The sequence below is a fragment of the Xiphophorus maculatus genome, chromosome 3 (genome assembly GCF_002775205.1).
Source record: "Xiphophorus maculatus strain JP 163 A chromosome 3, X_maculatus-5.0-male, whole genome shotgun sequence".
Lineage (NCBI taxonomy): Eukaryota > Metazoa > Chordata > Actinopteri > Cyprinodontiformes > Poeciliidae > Xiphophorus > Xiphophorus maculatus.
This window is the reverse complement of record NC_036445.1, coordinates 31814018-31835416: the sequence shown is the minus strand read 5'-3', so window position 1 is coordinate 31835416 and position 21399 is coordinate 31814018. Positions and strand designations below refer to the sequence as shown.

The following is a 21399-nucleotide window of genomic DNA, read 5'->3' as shown; positions in this document are numbered from 1 at the left end:
GATTGGGACATCACTAATTAAATTTCAGTTACGTTTAAATATTAGTACAGTACACTTACAATCTACTCTATAATGGCACTACCATAAATGAAAGTCATTGTCAATAATTGAAGTATCATTAACAACCTAAATGTATTGTTAATACATTTGATTTAGTTATTACATAGGTAAATTTGGTATAGTTTTGTATTTTCTGCATAAAACAAATGAGTTCTGTGTCTGAGTCTAACTTCACGTCCAACTATAGATACTGACAAAAGTGTCATCATTGTTGCTATTGAAGGATTAACCATTTTATTATTTTTCGATATAAATAAATCAACTGGAATATTGGTAAATACCACAAGCATGCCCTTTTTTCTTATTCTTCTGAATTAAAATGCCTGATGTATGATTTTGTGTGTGACTCCTCTGGTCCAGGTGATCCACTGCAGTGGCTACTTGAAGATCCGTCAGTACAGCCTGGACATGTCTCCATTTGACGGCTGCTATCAGAACATCGGTCTGGTGGCCGTTGGTCACTCGTTACCACCCAGTGCTGTAACAGAAATCAAACTGCACTGCAACATGTTCATGTTCAGAGCCAGTCTGGACATGAAACTAATCTTCCTTGACTCACGGTGTGCTCTTTCTTCTATGGTGAAGCCAATCTGCCTGTACACACTTGGATACATATTAATGTCAATTATTGTAACTAAAGTATACTATTTAAAGCAGAGTAATTATTATACACCTTGTTGATGTACTGTACTCAGACACATGAGGACATAAAACTGCACTGTAAAACATTTGAAGGTGGTTTAAATAGAAAATGATCCACCTACTGCCTTGAAAATGCAATTTAAGACAACAAGAACATTGTATCGGTTTTAAGTCAGAAATTAAAGTTCATGAAGTTGATTTAACAAGAGGCAAGTTGTCTAAACATTGGTTTTTAAATTCACTAATCTTGAATTGAGTTTTAACTTAATACTGCAAATTAAACCAAATAATTATTTCACAATATGCAAGAAAAAACTGCCTTCACCTAAAAAGCATATATTTCTCTATTATGTTCACTCACAATATGAAGTTAAAATAACTACTTCTTTTACTTTAGAATAATTGAAATTCTTGTTTACAATTGCATGAACAAAATTTCATGAATTTTATTAAACATCACAATGAATTCAGCTCAAAAATATTTAGTGCTAACAGGACATTATCCTTAAGCTTTGGAAACTGTCAGTTGCATTAAAGTAAACATTTGCCTTAATAACACACAAAAGCCAGATCAATGTAACACACTTCCATCTCACTCACGAAGGCACAAAAGATACAAAAACATGCCACTAAGCACACTGGGAATTAGTTCCCACTCCCGTCTTTTTCTTCTTTCATTTTTTAAGTGCTAACTTAAAAACTCTAGTTTATTCAACTCTTGGAGGTTTGACCAAATTAATAAAAAGTTACCACAACTTAGTTTATCCTTTATACTTCAGACTCACACATTTAGGTTCAAAATCTAAAACACGCTAAATTTATTTGACTTAAAGAGTTGAAGATGGTACACACAACCAAATGTGGCTCAAATGTTTTATAGTGTGTTATCAGAGCTAAATGGTTTGTGTCTTCTCAGAAGAGGTAACAGCTCCCTGTAATGTGGGTCATTCCATGTAATGAAAAGCATTTTTGTGTTGTCTTCCTCAGAGTTGCAGAGCTAACAGGCTATGAGCCTCAGGATCTCATAGAGAAGACTCTCTATCATCATGTCCACATCTGTGACTCTTTCCACCTGCGCTATGCACATCATTTGTGTAAGTTTAGATTTTATTCAATTTTCTTCTTCTGTAGAGAACAAAATCTGTTACAGCTTTACAATGCTGTTGGATATTACATTCCTTTTTTATTATACAAGGACATTAAGAAATATATGTCTTAATATCATATATTTAAGACATATAAATTTTTAATATATGTTTTATATATTTTTAATAATATATTAATGGGGGCAGTCTTATAGGAATTTCGTTTAGACAGCAATTTCATTTAAATTGCTGTATAAACAAAACAGCAATTTGTTTAATTGCTATTTGTTACTGGAAGTAGTTGCTGCGGCACTGCACCAAACTGATAATGAGTTGGCATGACTTTGTGTATATGTTTGTGTGTCATTTTTAAACATCTCCAGCTAGTTGAGGTGCAGAGAGCAAGTGAATATTGTTGTTTTGGTTTTATAGCTCATCTATGTCATCTTTGATAGTCTTCACCGTAAATACCCATCAGACCTAATGTACTTCTATTGTGTGTGTAGATCTTCACCACATGGCTGACTCCTTTCTCTTCTCCTTGTAGTACTGGTGAAAGGTCAAGTCACAACAAGATACTACCGTTTCTTGGCCAAACAAGGTGGTTGGGTCTGGGTTCAGAGTTATGCAACTATTGTGCACAACAGCCGCTCATCCCGACCTCACTGCATTGTCAGCGTCAATTATGTCCTTACGTAAGTGTTGTTCCAGCTCCTGGAACCATACTTTCTAATGTCTGTTAGATTCGATTGTGCTATGTTAAGAAGCTGGTGAGATATTTCCTCGCAAAAGACTTTGTGAAACACTGAGTTGTTTGAGTTTGATCTTTAAAAAAAGAGTGCTACTCTTTTTACGTGTAGTGTTGCTTTGAATTCAAACTTGATCTGAAACTTTACTGTTTACATTCAGCTTGCACTCTCTGCCTGAGGTGTCTTGATGATGTGCATTTCTTCCTGAATAAAAGTGGACCAAAGAAACAGCTGGCAGAGCAAGTTCTAAGAGTGAAATTTAAGACTAGGCTTAAAAAGACCTTAAAATCGTACTTCAATTTCTAAATTAAATATTAAGTACAGTTTTTTAATAAATAAATTAGTCAGATTAGAAACAGAAATGGTAAGTTGAAGAAGCAGCAACTTGTATTTGCTTAATAACTGCTGCTTGTTGGATGCATCACTCAGAATGGTTTGCACTTTGATGCAAACATCTTGACTTAGCATTGTATCAGAGTTCTTTCATTGGTATTTTGGTTAGGTGTGGAGAAGGTTTCATTTGATGTCTTTAAAAATCTTTTAGTTGATTCTTAAAACGGTTAAGAATCCAGGACCTGCCTCATGCAAGCCATATTGTGTAAAATTGAATTTTTTTTAGCTTTGCATCATGTTATGATGTTATTCCCTCATCAAAAATATACGTGGAGTGTTGCTTTGATTTTTTCATGCATGTTTGAGAAATCCTTTAATCTCCTTGGCAACCATTCCGCCTCATAGGTCAGCCCTCCCCTGCAACTCCCCCACTCTACCTCTTCAGACTAGCAGCAGCAGCAATTAGCAGAGACCTGGTGGGAATGTGCATCTACTGAGCTCATCATACAAACTACTTCTCAGTGGAACGCTGGTAAAAACATTGTTAAATTTTTTTATGAAGGAACATTGTGATGGCTTCCTGAAGGTGGCGTGTCAGAAAGAAGAGGAGCCTAACCCTAACCCTGGAAAATATATAATACTACCTCTTTAAATGACTGTCTATGAGAAAGTATCGATGATAAACAAGGAAATTAAAGATTTCTTTTTATTGCAGATGTGAAACTATGAATAAACTGCACAAGCAGTATGTGTAAAGGTAGTGGGGTCAGTGTAAGATGTCAGATATATCCACAGAGTAGACAGGGATGACTGAGATCACTGTGCTGTCTTTCAGTGATTGAGAAGATAATGAGTAAATGTAATGAATTTATGCAAACCCTTGCTGAGAGCCAATTAACTTTAAATGAATTTTAAAAAATTACATGCATTCTGCAAGCAAGTACTTGGCAAAAACATGGCAAATGTTTTAAACTCATTTCTGTTCATGTGGTTTTTATTGCTCCTGCTGAAGACTAAAGCAAACTGAAAACAGAAAAAATTTTATTTGATTTTGCTCTCCTGCTGTTCTTAGTCTGCAGATATTCTTCTGTTATCTCAAAGTACAGCCTCTGTTACAGAGTTTGCTATACATGCTTATGTGTTGGCTTTGACATTAGTGGCAGCTCTCCTGTGGCATATTCTCCTGGCAGTTCAGTTGTAAATATGGGGGCAGAAGCTGAAGACTGTCTGTCTGCAGACAGAGGCTGATTTTATCCAGTAGCAGCAGTTCAGTTGTAATGTGTTTTCAGGCAGATTCAAAAGTTAACCAGCAATTTTTTTCTACATAGTCCACACTGCAATATGCGGAAGAGATAGTTTTCTGTACTGTTATTTCTTTCTTTTATCCCATTTCCAATGAGCTTATTTCACAGATGTACAAGGGAACACAAGAACGAATAAAGCCAATAAAACCCTCCATTAAGCAGCATGGCTGGCTGCATTCAGAGGTGGAGAACAGCTTGGCACATATTTTCTCCTCCTCCTACAATAAATCCTAACAGCTTTATGTTGATGGCCTTCTAATTAATAGGTTGTAAAGTTGATGAGCGTTTATGGGCTTTAACTTACTATACCACGAGTGAATCCTTATTTTCCTCCTAATCTCAATATTCTTACTATTTCTTAAACTGAACTGAAAATGAGGCATTTTTCTATCAGTGTTTCTCTCTTTGCATAACACATAGAAGAAAAGATAAAGCAATGCAGTAGATAGTGATATCTAGAGCTAATTTGCGCAGTAGCTTAAGTGTATGCAGTGTTAGATAATGCAAGGGATGGAGGCACTTCACCTGAATGTGAACTCCTGCTGTGTGTTTAGCTTTGATAGCCTCCACTCTTCATGCCCCAGGTTTGGAGATCTTCCATAGCCACCATTTCTCTCACAGTCAAATGTAGAGACTTTATTTCAAGCTTAGTTAAATAGGTTATTGTTATGTTATGTCTTCTGGTCTTACTAAAGTAATATTGGCTCTATTACAGCTACTTCAGAAAAGCTGCTAGAATGCTGTTGGATCCTAAAGTCTCTGCATTGGTTGCCTGACTGTTTTAGAATATATTTTAAGGTGCTCTTACTGATATTACACATAGGCTGTGAATCCCTATTTGAACTTGTGCAGCCCCTCAGGTCTCCTTTTATCTAAACAGAGAATTAAAACACACATAGAAGGATCTTTCTCCTATTGCAGCCTCCAGCTCTGGAAGAACCTTACTAAGGACCTGAGAGCAGCAAGAGTTTAGATGTGTTGAATCGCATTGTTGATCTTCTTGTTGACTTCCAGTTGTGGGTTGAGATGTACACAAGTGGACGCAATTGTTAAAAAAAAAAAAGGCCAGAGGCGGCTCTGGGGCGCACTGCACTGAAGTTGTGTTGTTTTTCCTCCGACACTTACCAGCATGTCCAGCCCTTTAAATATGGCAATGTCAACAAGATTGTTTTAAAAACCACAAAAAATCTATTCAATCTGGCTTTAGTTTATGCTTATAACTATTTATCATTTCTGAAGTTTTCTCATTTTATTGGTATTTATCTTATAAATACTCTTGGGAGTACTGTCAAGTCTTTTTCTCCAAAATATGTATTATTTTAGATTGTATTTTTTTGTATTTTTACCCTTTGTTTTTGTTCAGTATAACTTCAGTGTTTTAAAACTTGTATTTATTTCTCCATGTAGTGTTGTGTTTTGTTTGTTTTTTGTGCAAGTCTACATGATTGTGTTTTCAAAGTTCCTTATCCACTATAATTGGATGATTAATCTCTCTTCTAATTTTTCATAATTTGTTAAATTTTTCATTCAAAAATAATATCAGGCAATATTTTAACAAGTTTCCACCTTGTATTGCTTTACGTAGTTTTACTACAGCTTGTCAGCTATGTCACGGGATATATCCCAGGGATAAGCACTGCTTTAAAGTCACTAGTTAACCAACGTGTAAAATTCTGTCTGACAAATAATTAAACAGTCTATGACTTTTACGGGAATTTCATTTTAAAAGTGAGAGATGGAATATCAAGAAGACACTCTAGAAAATTAAATATTTAAATAAAAAATAATTTGCATTTCATTGAGTGAAATAGGTATTTCATCCCCTAACAACAATGACTAACATTGGTTGCCACAGACCACTGACACACCCTAATCTCAGTGAAGTCATTACCTGGATTAGAGGCACCTGTTCCAAATTGTCACCTGTATAAAAGGTCACCTGCCAACAGACTCAGTGACACGACTATTTCCAACAGTCTGTAAAGGCAACGAAGGCAAGGAATCCTTATTCAAGAGGAAGGATTCCTGTTAATGTGTCTGCACGGGAGAGGGTCTGGTTCGGAGCTCGGAGGGGAACGGACATTTCCAGAAGCCACGTATGATTGCGGTAGCGTGAAGATGGGAAAGTCTTTAACTGAACTTTTGATGATAAATGCGACTTAAATCAGAACATGGCAATGATGGATTTAGAAAGAAGTGACTGGAATAGTGTGGATTGTAGTGACGAAGAAGGGATAAGTAGTCAAAATGAAGAAAAAGAGTGGGAAAAGGTGAGGAAGGATGGTTAGAAGCAGCGAACTGCTGAAAGAGAGGAAAAAGAGAAGTGAGGAAAGTACAGAAGACACTGATAGTCAAAGCAATGAGGAAAGAGTAGAAGAATCAAAAAATCCAACTATGAATATTATAGTAAGATTTGATGAAGAAGAAGGGGTTAAGAAGATTGATCCACTTAAGTTAACAAAAGCACTTAAAGAGCATTTTGGAGAAATTAAACATGCTAAAATATTGAGAGACGCAAATCTTCTGATTGGATGTAATTCCGAAGTTCAGGTGGAAAAAGCGAAGAAACTTGGTTGGGTGTGTAAATTGTCAGAGTGAGTGCAAAAAGAAATAATGAAAGTAAAGGAATTAATACAGGAGTGCCTTTATGTGGAAATATGAAAGATTTAGTTGGGAAATTAAAAGAACAAAATAGGGAAGTAAAAGGAGCACGAAGACTGACAATGGGTCCAGAGAAAGTTGAAACAGAAACTGTGTTGGTGGAGTATGAAACAAAGGAGGTTTTCTTTGGTTTGATAAGATTTAGTGTCAGGGAATTTGTGCCTAAACCAGTAAGATGTTTCAACTGTCAGGAATTTGGGCATGTTGCAAAAATGTGTAAAGGAAAAAGGAGATGTGCCCGATGTTCTGGAGACCATGAATATGGTAAATGTGGAGCTGAAGTTAAACCAAAGTGCTGCAGTAGTGGAGGACAGCATAGTGTCACCTTTTGGGGAAGTGTATAATTGTTTGCTGTGATGAAACATCAAACAATTATACAGAAAACAAAGGTTATGCAGAAAGTAACATATGCAGAAGCATGTAAAATGGTTGAAAAAGAGAAACAAAATGGAAAATTGTTGACAGGAGAAAAACAAGTAATCCAAAAGGTTACGGAAATGGTTGAAAAGAAAATAGAAGAGGAAAAAAAAGAAAATTCTGACTTTTATTGCAGGAGTAATAAATGCAACCTCAGATGTGAAATCAAAGATGGAAAGGATTCAGATTATTTTTAATAATCTGCCATAGCTTAGATTTGAAGAATATTTGATGGGAAGACATAAGGGGAGAACTATGTAGTCAAACAAGTCAAGAAGGATCATGTGGGTCATTTTCCTTTCTTTTCTCTCATAATTTTAATCTTACAATGGAATGCAGGGAGTCTTTTGTCAAATGGTCAAGATTTTAAACTGTTTATTTATGAGCAAGAAGTAAAACCTGATATAATTTGTATACAGGAAACATGGCTGAAGCTTTTTTTGGACTTCCGAGTACATGGATATATTGCAGTAAGATATGATAGAAAATAAGGAAATGGGGGTGGGTGTCTTTCTCTGATTAAGGAAGTTATTGCATACAAATAATTGAAAGGAAAGGGGATTTGGAGTATGTAGCAATTGAAATATGGGTAGAAGAGAAGGTAATATTGATTATAAATTTTTACAATCCCTGTAAGAAGCTTGAAATAAGTAAACTTGAGGAGATGGACATGAAAGGAAATACTATTTGGTGTGGAGATTTTACTGCACATCATTCATTATGGGGAGGTGAAAAAGTTGATTATAATGGTAACGTTTTAGAAACAATTTTAGATAGTAATAATCTTGTATGTTTGAATAATGGTAAGAAGACAAGAATTGATATTAATTCAGGTAAGGAATCTGTATTGGATTTATCATTTGTTTCTAGTTGGTTAGCTACATTGTCCATGTGATTGGCAAGTTAAAAAATAAGTCTTTTGGTTGTGATCATTATATTATAACCAACAATATAAGGATGGGTCAGGTACAGAGTCCTGAAATGATAGGAGGAAAGTGGATATTTGGGAAAGCAAATTGGGAAAAAATTAATAACTTATGTGAATGTAGGGTTTTAAATGTTCAAAATGATTTGAGTATTGAAAGTATGAATCAAGAGATCAGTCAGTGTATTTTAGCAGCTGCTGAGGAGTTTATTTCAAAGACATCAGGGAAAAATAGGAGAAAGTTAGTTCCATGATGGAATGATGAGTGTAGAACAGCAGTCAGAGAAAGAAATAAAGCATTTAAATTGGTTAAAAGGTCTCATAATTTTCAACATTTAATTGAATATAAAAACACAGGCAAAAGTAAGAAGAACAATAAGAAGAGCAAAAAGAATATATTGGAGAGATTTCTGTGACAAAATTGGTAGCAGTACAAAGATAGGGGAAGTTTGGGGAATGATCAAAAAATGGAGGGGGGATAGAAGAGATTGGAGTTATCCGATACTTAGTAAAAAAACAATATAGTAGCAATAAATGATAGGGAAAAGGCTGATATTTTAGTAAGCACGTTTGTGGAGATACATAGTGGGAAAAATTTATCAGTTAATGAAAAACAGGGAAGATAGAAAACTAAAAGGAAAAATTATAAAGTTTTAAGAAGGAAGGATGACTTACTGGTGATTTGATGAATTATCCCTTCTCTATTGGAGAACTGAAAAGCCTTATGGATAGAACTAGGAATATTGCTCCAGGTAAAGATGAAGTGTGTTATATTATGTTAAGGCATGTTAGTGATGACGTTTTAAATAAATTATTAATTTTGTGTAATAAGATTTGGAAAGAGGGGAGACTGCCTTGTAAATGGAAAGAAGCCATTGTTATTCCGATAAAGAAACCTGGGAAAGATCATAGTAATCCTTGAAATTACAGACCGATTGCTTTAACTTCTAATATGTGTAAACTGATGGAAAGGATGGTGAACGAGAGATTAATACAATATTTGGAGTCAAGAAATATAATTGCTCCTTATCTGAGTGGCTTTCGTAGAGGGAGAGGAGGTATAGATCCTGTTTTATGAAGAAGATGATATTAGAAAAGCTCAGATTAATAAGGAAACTGTTGTTGCTGTGTTTTTTGATGTAGAAAAAGCATAGAGAGAAGGGTTAATGATTAAATTACATCAGATAGGTATAGGAGGTAATATGTTTAATTGTTATGGGATTTTTTATGTGATAGAGCTATTCAAGTCAAAATAGGATCTCATGTTTCACAATCATGTAAAATAGAAAATGGAAGTCCTCAAGGAAGTGTGGTAAGCCCAACATTATTCTCAGTTATGATTAATGATATTTTTAAAGAATTATCAATTAGTTTTGGCAAATCACTTTTTTCAGATGATGGAGCATTATGGAAAAGGGGAAGAAATGTAGAACATCTTATTTTAAACTTCAGGAAGGCATAGATAAAGTGGGTAAGTGGGGGATAGAGTGGGGTTTTAAATTTTCAATTGAGAAGACAGAATGTTTTTTACAAATTAAAAAAGTGGGGTTGATAAAAAGTTGTATTTATATTGGAAAGAGTTGGAAAGGGTCGACTGTTTTTGTTTTTTGGGAGTAGTTTTTGATAAGAAGCTAACTTGGGAAAATCATATAGAACATATGGAGAAAAAGAAAAAGGTTCTTAATATTATGAGTTGTTTAGCAGGTTGACCTGGGGAGCAAGTTTTGAATCATTTAAAAATGTTTGTGTCACTAATTCGGTTAAGAATAGATTGTGGGAGTGTGGTGTATGGCTCAGCGGCTAAAACTAGGTTAAATTTTTTTTATGTTATTCAAACTAGAGCATTGAGAATTTGTTTAGGGGCAGTTAAATCAACTCCAGTATGTGCTTTACAAATAGAATCAGGAGAAATGCCATTATGTATCAGAAGACAACAGATAATGGTTAATTATTAGATAAATTTAAAAGGACATAATGAAGATCATCCAATTAATAACGTATTGGAAAATTGTTGGGAAAGAGGAAAGGAACACATTAATAGTTCTGGGTGGGTTGAGGATTACAGAGCAAAAGCATTTAATGTATATAACACAGAATTTAGTCCAACAGTATTGTGGCCTTTGAGACCTACATGGACATGGAAATATGTTAATATAGACAGATCATTATTAAATATTAAGAAAAGAAATATAACAGATATTTGCCAAGAATTTTATGATCAAATACAGAATAAATATAATGATTATTTGCAAATTTATACTGATGGTTCAAAAGACCTAAAAAAATGAAGCAACCAGTATAGCAGTAGTGATTCCTGAATTAAAGGTTAATATTTCAAAAAGAACATCTAATTATCTCAGTATATATGCAGTAGAATCATGTGCCATATTATTAGCTTTAGAATGGGTGAAGGATACTAATATAAATAAAATAATAGTTTGTAGTGATTCATCATCTGCATTGTTGAGTATTGAAAAGGAACATACAAATAATCATCAAAATATATTATATGAGGTTATGGCTGTTCATAGAATATGTGAACAAAATAAAAATGTAATATTATTTTGGACTCCTGCTCATGTGGGTATTTTGGGTAAAGAAAGAGCAGATAGGTTGGCTAAGGAGGCTATTAAAAAAAGAAGATATTGATATGCCAGTAAAGTTATCTAAATCTGAAGGCAAAAGCATAGTTTGGAGAGAAAGTAAGAAGTTATGGAAAATTAGGTGGGATAATGAAATAAATGGAAGGCATTCATATAAAATACAAAATACAGTTGATGTAGTAAGGATTAGAGGAATAAACAGGAGAGAGGAGATAATTCTAAATAGAATAAGAACCGGTCAGTTTTTTAAATGCAACTCTTTTTAAGATGGGGGAAACATCTTTCTGGTTATGTGTGATACTGTAGAAACAGTGGAGCATGTCTATATTAGTTGTAGAAAATATGTAAATCAAAGAAGATTATTAAAACAGAATTAGGTTTTAATAGGGAATTGAAATTTGAGAATGTGGTTGATCAGTTAAATAGTATTGAGGGGGAAAAGAAGATTTTTTGTTTTTAAAAAAATACTGGGATCATTATAAGAATTTGAGGTATAGATATTAGGATCCAATAGATTGCAGTAGTGAACAATAATAAAATCTAAAGAAGAAGAAGACGACTCAGCAACATGCCAACCTCTCCACATGGGCAAGACTAAAGAGCTGTCTAAAGATGTCGGGGACAAAATTGTTGACCTACACAAGACTGGAATGGGCTACTAAGCCATAAGTAAGAAGCTAGATGAGAAGGTGACAACTGTAGGTGCAATTATTTAGAAGTGTAAGAAGTACATTACTGTCAATTAACCTAGGCCTGGCGCTCCATGCAAGATGTCTTCTCATGGAGTCTTATTGATTGATTGTGAGAAAGTTTAAAATTCAGCCAAGAACTATACGGAAGGAGCTGGTTAATGATCTCAAGGCAGCTGGGACCACAGCCTCCAAAAAAAACATTGGTAATACACAAAGACGAAATGGTTTAAAATCCTGTAGTGCACGCAAGGCTCTTCTGTTCAAGAAGGTTCACATCCAGGCCTGCCTCAAGTTTGCCAATGAACATATTAATGACTCTGTGAGAGACTGGGAGAAGGTGTTCTGTGTAACAGTTGCTAAAAGGGTCAACAACGTCACACTGGACTCAGGATCTGCACCAGTTTATTCCTCAAAGACACAGTGTGGGGACACGCTCAACCAGTGGGTACAGCAGACACACAGTCAGATCCCAGCAGCGCAGTTAGCCAGCTTCTCCTTATATTTATATATATATACAGTGTATCATAAAAGTGAGTGCACCCCTCACATTTCTGCAAATATTTAAGTATATCTTTTCATGGGACAACACTGACACAATGACATTTTGACACAATGAAAGGTGGTCTGTGTGCAGCTTATATAATAGTGTAAATTTATTCTTCCCTCCAAATAACTCTAAATACAGTCATTAATCTCTAAACCACCGGCAACAAAAGTGAGTACACCCCTTAGTGAAAGTTCAATATTTTGCGTGGCCACAATTATTTACCAAACTACCTTAACCCTCCTAAGCATGGAGTTTACCAGAGCTTTACAGGTTGCCACTGGAATTATATTGACAATAAATGGAATAAAGAAAAATAAAATTATGTACAAATAGGCGTCAAAAAATATATGAATGCATAATGCAAAATAATAATAAAAATCAAAAATTTAATACAAAGCTCAAAGTTCCTGCTTTATGTAAAAAAAAATGTATAAAGGACCAATTCTGAAATACATTCCTTAAATTAAAAGACCTGATGTGCTTGCCAACAAGGATTTTTCCACCAAGTATTTGCACAAGAATGCGTTGGCGGACTCAAACGCAACCTGACAAGATGAAGACCAAACAAAAGATTTCGAAAGACTGACACGTTTAGTCAGCGGACTAACCACATGTGATTTTTCTTTTTTTTTTTGCAAAACCCCTGATAAAAACCACACATACCCAAAAATCGACGTAGAGCTTTTTTCATTTTATTACTATTATTATTTTTTATTTTATTTTTTTTACATTTTATGCAGATTATGGATTTTCATGCCACATTCATTTTTATACATACTGACTTGTGGGTAAAATAAATTTTTTGTGTGTACGCCACTTTATACATAGACCCCAGGTGTGTGGCAATAAAAGCAATCATGGTTGTTTGCTTTTAAAGCAACTGATGGCACATTTCGACGCACCCGCCTTGACGATTTTCTGAGATGAATTTTGTGAAGAAAACACACTTTTGTGACTTAAAATAAACTTGTCAGCCAAAAGTGCTACGTTTGTTAAATATGACACTTTGTTTGTTTAGATAAGTCACAATCTGTTCAGGAGACACTTTTTAAACTCTTCCAACAAAATGAGTGATTTCAGATCATCAGTAGTTGTAACTTTACACAAATGACACCATTTACCAAACAAAATGTTCTTCTCTTGCACAAACTCAACCAATGTCTGATTAGCAGTTTTATTAAGATTCCTAATTTCTGATGATATGCTTCAGGGACAAGTTCGTAAGCTTGCAACACAATTTTCTTAAGAGTTTCATAATCTAATCTCTCTTTTCTTCTATGTCAGCTTAACATCACACGCAGACCCGTTGCCACGACACCCAACAAACAGCTCCAAGAGTGCGTTCAAGTGTATCAGGAACATAAAAAACACAAAAACATTTACCACACAAAAAGTACGTAAAAACACCAAAACATTCGGTCCATTACAGTTGTATGTAATGGACCACTAAATAATTGTGGTGTTCCAGGACTTTTCAAATGGAGATGTTGCAAATCTTTAATTGCTTTGACTTGTATATGGATTAGTGTTTGTGTGGTGAGATATTGAAACGAAAAGGTGCATGTAGAATGAATCACTATTTTTCTCATCCAGGTTTTTTTGTTGCCTCAAACTAGATTCATCTTGGATGGTAATAACACTTAGGCAAGAAATCAATTCCCATTTCCCAGTAGTGAGATGTCCAAGCTTTCCTTGTGCCTGATTATCCAGACATAGATCTTAATCTCCCTGTGTATTTAGTAGGACAGCTTTTTCACTGTGGATTGTTTGTTAAAGGCCTTGCTGCAATCCTTCTGGTAAAACAAGTTTCCCAACAGCCGCTACAGCCTTCTTAACACATCCCAATTCTTCCCAGGAGTTATGCTCATACAGACACAAAAACGCAGCACTTCACATGCTGCTCCTTTTAAGCTCCATGATTAGGCTTTAATTTCCAACAGATGGCGAGGATTTTCTTCTCCTAAAAGAAAATCCACAGGCATACAAGAACTGTTTGTGGCCTTTAATAAACAGCCACGGTGCTGGGAAATCTCTTTGTGTAGCTACTGACCAAAACATTTGTGCTTTTTTTTTTTGTTAGGGAAACAGAATATAAAGGTCTTCAGTTTTCTCTAGATCAGGTTACATCCAAGGCCTCCTTCCCGTTCAGCACCAATAGTATCACCAACAGCCTTCCAGAGAACTGCAAAACCCTCAAAAGCAGAGTGATGCGCCCCAAGACCAAATCTAGACTTTCACCATACACTCAGGTGAGATTTCTGTGTTTTGTTGCAATAACATTCAGATTACAGGTTACAGGTTGTGCTGCAAATGAGTGAACTGGGGTCATTGCAATAAAACTGTTTCTGAAAGCAGATAGAGCACAAGCAGCATGTTATGCTAATGAAAATGACTTATACAATCCTAAGAACATTTACAGTTCTGGTCAGTGGGTTACACACAACCATCATGGGCATGATATTAACATTGTTTTTAACATTTTACTTAAAGAAATTTATACAAGGTCATACAAGGTCAATATTGTACATATATGAACATTTAAATTAAAAAAAGGAGATGCTGAGAGTTCTAGAACAGGGGTCCTCAAATCCCAGCTTTGAGGGTCAGTGTCCTGCAACTTTTAGATGTATCCCTGGTTCAACACAGTTCAGCAGTGACATGCACAGACATTTTGGGGGGCAGGTTTTCAAGTTTGAAAAAAAGGGCACCTTGTGCAACAAATGAAACCACCGGCAAATTGTTGATTGCGCTTCTTGCACAATTTTATAAATCTTACTTCCAATTCATATAAATTCATTCAAAAAAAAAACAACCACTTTTGTCTTTGAAGTTATCTTCCAACAAAAACCAAGTTCAAGTAACGGTGAACGGTGAGCACAATTTGTTAAATTTGAAACCAAATATCAGAAGCCCATACCACCATTCCTAGGCTTCAGGTACAGCCCATGTTCCTTCTTCAACCATCGACCAGAAGGCTGTCATCCACCACTTCTTCATCCAGACCACGCTGTCACTCTGCTTCACCACTGATCTCCACAGCCTTAAAAAACACCTGAGTTGGACATCTGCAACACATTGGCATTACTCTCCTCCACACAGACACTCTGGTTATATGTTCTCCTATAATTTCACATTGCCTACCTCCATCCCTTTTATTTGGTCATGTCACAATCCAACTCCCTTCTTCCGTCATTACAATAAACAGTATGTGAATCTGCCCAAATTCCATCTACTCCACTGGTCCTCAGAGTCTATCACAAAACAACATAATCTGAAAGCGACTGCTAAAAACTCGTTCCCTTAACAATAAAAACCACATTCATTTATAACTGAAAATATTTTTGACTTTCTCTGTCTCACTGAAGCATGGCACAAACCCCTGGATTATTTCTCTTTAAACCAGACCACACCCCTGGTTTTACATACATTAAAAAAGCTTCCCTGAGGAGCATGGAGATGGTGTTAGAGCTGTACATAGAAAGGACATTAAAACAACATTCTTGTTGTTCTTTAATTTGAACATATTGCTTTATTGCTAGTCATTACAGTCATTTATCAATTCCCACTTCACCTACTACTCAAACCTTACATACTCTGGTGCATCTAGCCCAAGCCTCCACTGTAAATAAACACTTTTTATCCCAGTGATGACATCTCCAACTCCTTTACAGCAGATTACAATAATCAGACTACCACCACCTTTGCCTCAATCTCCCCACATGATCCCTTCGTTGCAGTACTGGTCTCTCTTGTTACCTCAGTTGAGATGTCCAAGCTCATAGCAGGGATGCAAAGCTTCACTTGTACTTTGAACACTGTCTCATCCTGTACATGCTCCTCCTCAGTTACATTACCCATAGTCAAACTCCCTCAAACTAAACTGTGACAAGTCAGACATCAACATGGGTCCCAAATCCCTTACCAAATCATCAACAACTTCAGCCTCACCATTGACAGCACCACTTTGTTTCCACCCACTCACATCTGCAACTTTGGGGTCATGTTAGACAGTAACCGCTCCTTTGAACACCATGTCACCTCATCACAAGAACTGCCTTCTTTCATCTAAAAAATATTGCTTTCCTCCGTCCATCACTCCCCTTCTCATCCATGCAGTCTTCATCACCTCCAGATTGGACTACTGTAAAAATTCTTCATGATTCATCATCCAAAGTTCTCAATAATCTCCAGCACATAAAAATCTCTGCTGCACACCCACTCCCTATGGGAGCAAGGCTCAGTACAGCAACTACCTGTACACTACATGTACAGTACATAAGCATGCACTGATACATTTAAATAATCTATTAACAATTACAATATTACTGTATTATATCTGTCAAACATAAAGTTACCACAAAGTTCAGATTTCTTTGCTCAACATCTACAAAAAGTCCCATCACACAAATGGCCAAAATTATACCTGCCTGATTGCCCAGTTGACTGTGCATCATTAGATGTACAGCTTCAGTTCAGTTAGTAAGCAGGTCATATTTTCATTGTTGTGGCTCCAACATGCACCACTGCACCCCATTTTGTCCTGCCTGCCAGTCTTCATATAAAATCCTCAAAGCTATTCTGAATTACTGATGCTGTAATTCTCCTCCTGATTATCTTTATCACAGGAAGCCATTATGCTGCCATGCTTACTGCTGGGCCTATATTCCCCTCGCTACGATGCCCTTTCTCAGCAACCATAGGCGAGTGTTCAACTATGTCCATTTATGTGTCCTTTTTTATGTTTATTTTTTTCTAACCAGTTTACTTATTGTTCAAAAGTGTTCTAAGGGCACAAAAATAATCAAAAGAGTTGAATAGTGGTGAAATAAAAATCACTGCAGGTGTATGTTTTATAATTAGGGATCCCTGCTAAATGTACAGCTTACAGAGCTGTACATTACAAAACCTAAAACAATTGCATTTAAGACATGATGATTATATGTAAACTTCTGACCATAACTTCCAATTTTTTTTAAGTATTTGGGTATTACGGGTGTTTTGTAGAAGAACTATGGTCTCTTCTTCTTTCAAAAGATTCCCTTTTTCTTTGAGAGTTATCTGTTATGATCTGTTATCAAGATCATAACAGTTATCTGTTATGATCTTGGATTCTAAGATCATAAATGTATCCTTCTTTTGTGTCTGTTACAGAAATGTAAAAAAGTTATTTCTCCTAAACTGCTATCTATTTAAGTTGGTTCCAGCCCACTGTTCAGACCTCACCTACAATGGGGGATTGCAAGTGCAATTTCTTTGATTTGCGCAAAGCTGACTCCTTTGTGAGTTCTACTTGAGTCAGTAGGTTAAGGACTACAAAAGCAGTTCTTGGCAAAAAGCCTGTTCAGTTTCTTCAGGCAGCAGTACAGAAATCTGACTGTTAACAACCCAGTTTTTTGCATGACACATAACCCTTTCAGCAACTGGCTTGCTTTGGTGGATGGGTGCCAAACAATAAAAAAAGTCTGGCATGTCCCAGTGGATCTGATCGGATTTTCTAACCTATAGCTTATTGATGTATTTGCAAATTGTTTTTACAAAAAACTCAAACAAGATTTTTTTTATTTTTTGCATGTGTTAAAACTTGTTTGCTGTCCACAGTAATATTCAAAGGAATTCCTACATTTTTAAATAAAATCCTGAAACCCAACAGTTTTATTTGCCAAGTTTCTTAACATATTTCTTCTTGCACACTCTCTCCATGTTACAGTATCCTAGCTTCAACACAGAGTCTGACCTGGACAGTCCATGGGGAAGCAGTCCTCTCACAGACTCAGCTTCCCCTCAGCTGAGTGAACACATGGAAGCCTCTTACAGCTGCAGAAACCTATCTGATCCACAGAGTCTCTGCTACAATTTATCTGAAGAGCAGCACCACACCACCAGTGATATCCATGCACACGGTCAAGGGCAGAGTTGTGAGAGGGGTCGATGTGATGCAGGTAGATATTTTCTTGGAGCTCCACCAACCAGCAGGGATACATGGTTCAGCACAGCCCAGTCCTTTATACCACTGAGTAAAAGGTATTTGGACAACCATGATGGATACAATAGCAGTTTGGCAAGCATCTCAGCAATCCAGAGCAAGCAAGGTAAGGACTTACAACATGGCTAAATATGTCCTACCTAAATATGTGAGCAAGAGATAGACATAGTGTGACCAAAACTAGAAAGGAAAGGAGGCTCTTGTGTCAACTGCAGTAATATTGATTCAAGATCATTCTTCTGACTGTTGTGTTTTTATTCTTTCTCTTTCTACAGGCCGAGCCCACTGGGAGGAAGACAGCATAGTCAGCTCTCCAGGTGGAGACTCAGTCAGTGACTCAGGAGATCTGTATCAAGCAGATCACCATTCCTGCAGCCCAGAGGAGCCCAATAAAATTGAGACTCTGATTAGGGCCACACAGCAGATGATCAAGGAAGAAGAGAATCAAATGCAGTTACGCAAGAGCTTTGAAAATACACCTCCAGGCATTGCCAATGAGCTTCACAGGGGTGCTGCTTCAGGTTTTACTTCAGAGTACACTCAACGGTCCTTACAAACTATGGTGTGCCGAAGTTTTAGCCAAGTGATAAGCCCTGCTTTTAGTCCTACCCCTCTATCTAGATTTAGCAGTCCTAGTGCGGAGTGTTCGCACAGGCCCAAAGACTACCACCAGACTGACATGAATCCTCTTCCTTTGCAGTTACACAACCCATTTGGTCGGTTGGTCTGCACACCTTTACCTACACCAGCCCCTGCACTTTACCCCTCTCACAGTCACCGACGATCCTATGTGGACAGACATCCTTCATATTCCTTGACAGACTACACTCTGGAGCACCTGTATGACCCTGAGAACCTGCGGGGCTACTGTACATCTGCTAGCACTGACCACTACGATCATTTCCTTGTACTAGGAGAACAAAATCCTGGACATAAAGGGCAGTCATTCATTCTCACCAACAGTAGCGTTAGCTCCCACAAAGGGACTAGAGTCACATAGTTTGTACAAGCTGGCTATCTGGCAGGGTTCAGCTATTTACAGTTTGCATTCTAACTCTGCAAGGAAGCAACAAGTCAGGCAATAACTATAGAGGGAATTAATATATTTCTGAGTGTGTGAAAAATATTCACAAGATGAAATAACAAAATCATAGTAGAATACCAGTGCCTGAAATCTTAACAGATAATGTTATTTCATTCTGTCATTGTGTCCTTGGGCAAGACACTTCACCCTCCTTGCCTGCTGGTGCTGATCTGAGGTTCCGGTGGCGCCGGTACATGGCAGCCTCACCTCTGTCAGACTGCCCCAAAGCAGTTGTGGCTACTATCCAGTAGCTTGTAACCTCAGTGTGTGAATGTGTGTGTGAGTGGATGAATGACTGACTGTAGTGTCAAGCTCTTTGGGGTCCTCTGGATTTGACAAGGCAATTCCATCCAAGTTTGTCTTTTATTTTTCCTGAAAGAAAGTATCATCTGAACTGACTACAACATATTTATTAAACCCACCCTAAAATATGAGGAGCCAGTTAGAGAGTATCAAGCAGTAGTTTCTCCTGGCATTTAGAGGCCTGCTTTCATCCTCATTGTGTTACAGTAATCACTGAGGTGAAAACTAACCGTGTTCCAATTTCTGAAGTTAAGCCAAGATTCAAGGAGTTTTTTATTCAGGTCAGCCTGTATCATTATCGGATTGGATGAAGTAGCTGTTGGTGGGAAGTCATCTAGGAACTGAAAAACTGCAAGTGTGTTAATGAAAGAGCTGACTTCCTGCACTGTGACATTTCTAACATTTGGGAAAATAAAATTGTAGGTAGTTTGGTTACTGTCCCTGTTTATCCCGCAAGCAATTCATTTTAGAAAGTGTTCATCCTGCATGTGTGATTTTCTTGTCAAACAGATAATGGCATAAAAAAAATCTGAGTTCTGTTGATGTTGTCAATTCATTTGATAGAGAAAATTGGAAGAAAATAATGAAACTGGAGTCCCTTGTTTTTCAGACTGTATTTAGTCTGTTTAGTCACAATGAGCTTTCTAAAATGTTGTACTGCAACAATTAGAGATATGTAAAGTTATCAAATCTCTGTTTTGGTTCAAGTTGATCTGACAGCTATAACCTCACAAACTGATATGCAAAACAATTTTCTGCACTCTCACTCATCCTTGAGGAAGAGGGTAAGCAAAGAGACAGATGCACTCATGACCGCCATAATACCAATTAAACATAACCTGACATTGAGATCTGCTCATACTGAAAGAATAACTAGATATTTATACTAAAGATAGATGTTGATAATCGAAAGGGGCCTAAAAAAGATTGGGTCCATGTGCAAGTGAGGAGATGCCAGGCCAAGGAGCTCAAATGACACGGTTACAATGATGGATCACAGAAGCAACTGTGTGTTTGATTTGGTTTGCTAAACTGTGTGTTTGATTTGGTTTGCTAAACCATAAGACATGTTTCATTGCTTACTGTTATTTATAGTGTTACTATAAATATGCTTTGAAGAGAAAATCCCTTCATGTGTAAGCACATGTGCAAAAACTGTATTGAATAAATATTTCCACATAAATTTGAGAAATGAGTTTGAAATGAATGCAGTCAGATTCAATTTAACAGATTGTTTAATGAGTGTATTTTGACAGATTCTAAAAAAAAAAATCATTAAATAAACCCTTTTTGCAGGGATGACTTGTGCTTCTTTTCCTATCTGTTGCTGTTATTGGGTTTCTTGGTCCTGCAATGTCTAAAACTTTGACATCTGATGAAAGTTTCCATTATAGACTTAAGACATTCTTTTTCCTCAATGGAGATGATATTATACTACAGTATATCATAGTACTATACTATACTAAAAAGCTCAGCAAGTGCCACATTTGGTCTGAAAGCAGTGTCCAAGAGGAAATTAACTGCCACCATTTTCATCTATAAAACTGCAACTGAAGATACAGCGACTCCTTGCAGTTTGTAAAGTCACTACAAACTGCATGGATAGGCTTGGCTGCAATTCAACCTGGGGTGACTCACATAAAGAAAAAACTGTGATTAGAAAGTTTTATTTGACAGGAATTAAATAAGGTTTTGGCGCTCAGAAGATTAGAAGATGGAAGGCTGAATGAGCTCCAACAACTTGCATACCTGAAACAGTACAATAGCATCATTTCAGAAGACCATCATTCTGAGAGTTGTATTCATTAAAAGTATGCTAACCACAGATTGCATGTCCATTTAAATCTCAGACCACTCATAAAGATCTGCTGAAAGCTGTTGCAGTTGGCCCAAACTTAAATATGATGGATTTCTGGAAATACAGTAAAAGTGTAGGATCTTTGTGACGCACAGAATGCTTAACATACTCTTCTCATCATCAAAATTGGAAATAGGAGAGAATGTTTTAGGG

The 21399-nt window shown here is 36.5% G+C and overlaps 1 protein-coding gene across 1 annotated transcript in view; it reads left to right on the top strand.

The window, feature by feature from the left end:
* Positions 1-20571, top strand: part of sim1 (single-minded family bHLH transcription factor 1) — a 28030-nt gene extending 7459 nt beyond the window's left edge. Inside the window, exons 7-12 of the mRNA XM_023331352.1 lie at positions 421-620; positions 1690-1796; positions 2335-2482; positions 14099-14267; positions 17726-18107; positions 18277-20571. Coding sequence (XP_023187120.1) covers positions 421-620; positions 1690-1796; positions 2335-2482; positions 14099-14267; positions 17726-18107; positions 18277-19001 — 1731 coding nt within the window. The 3' untranslated portion in view covers positions 19002-20571. The remainder of the gene's footprint in view (positions 1-420; positions 621-1689; positions 1797-2334; positions 2483-14098; positions 14268-17725; positions 18108-18276) is intronic.
* The last annotated feature ends 828 nt before the right edge of the window (positions 20572-21399 follow it).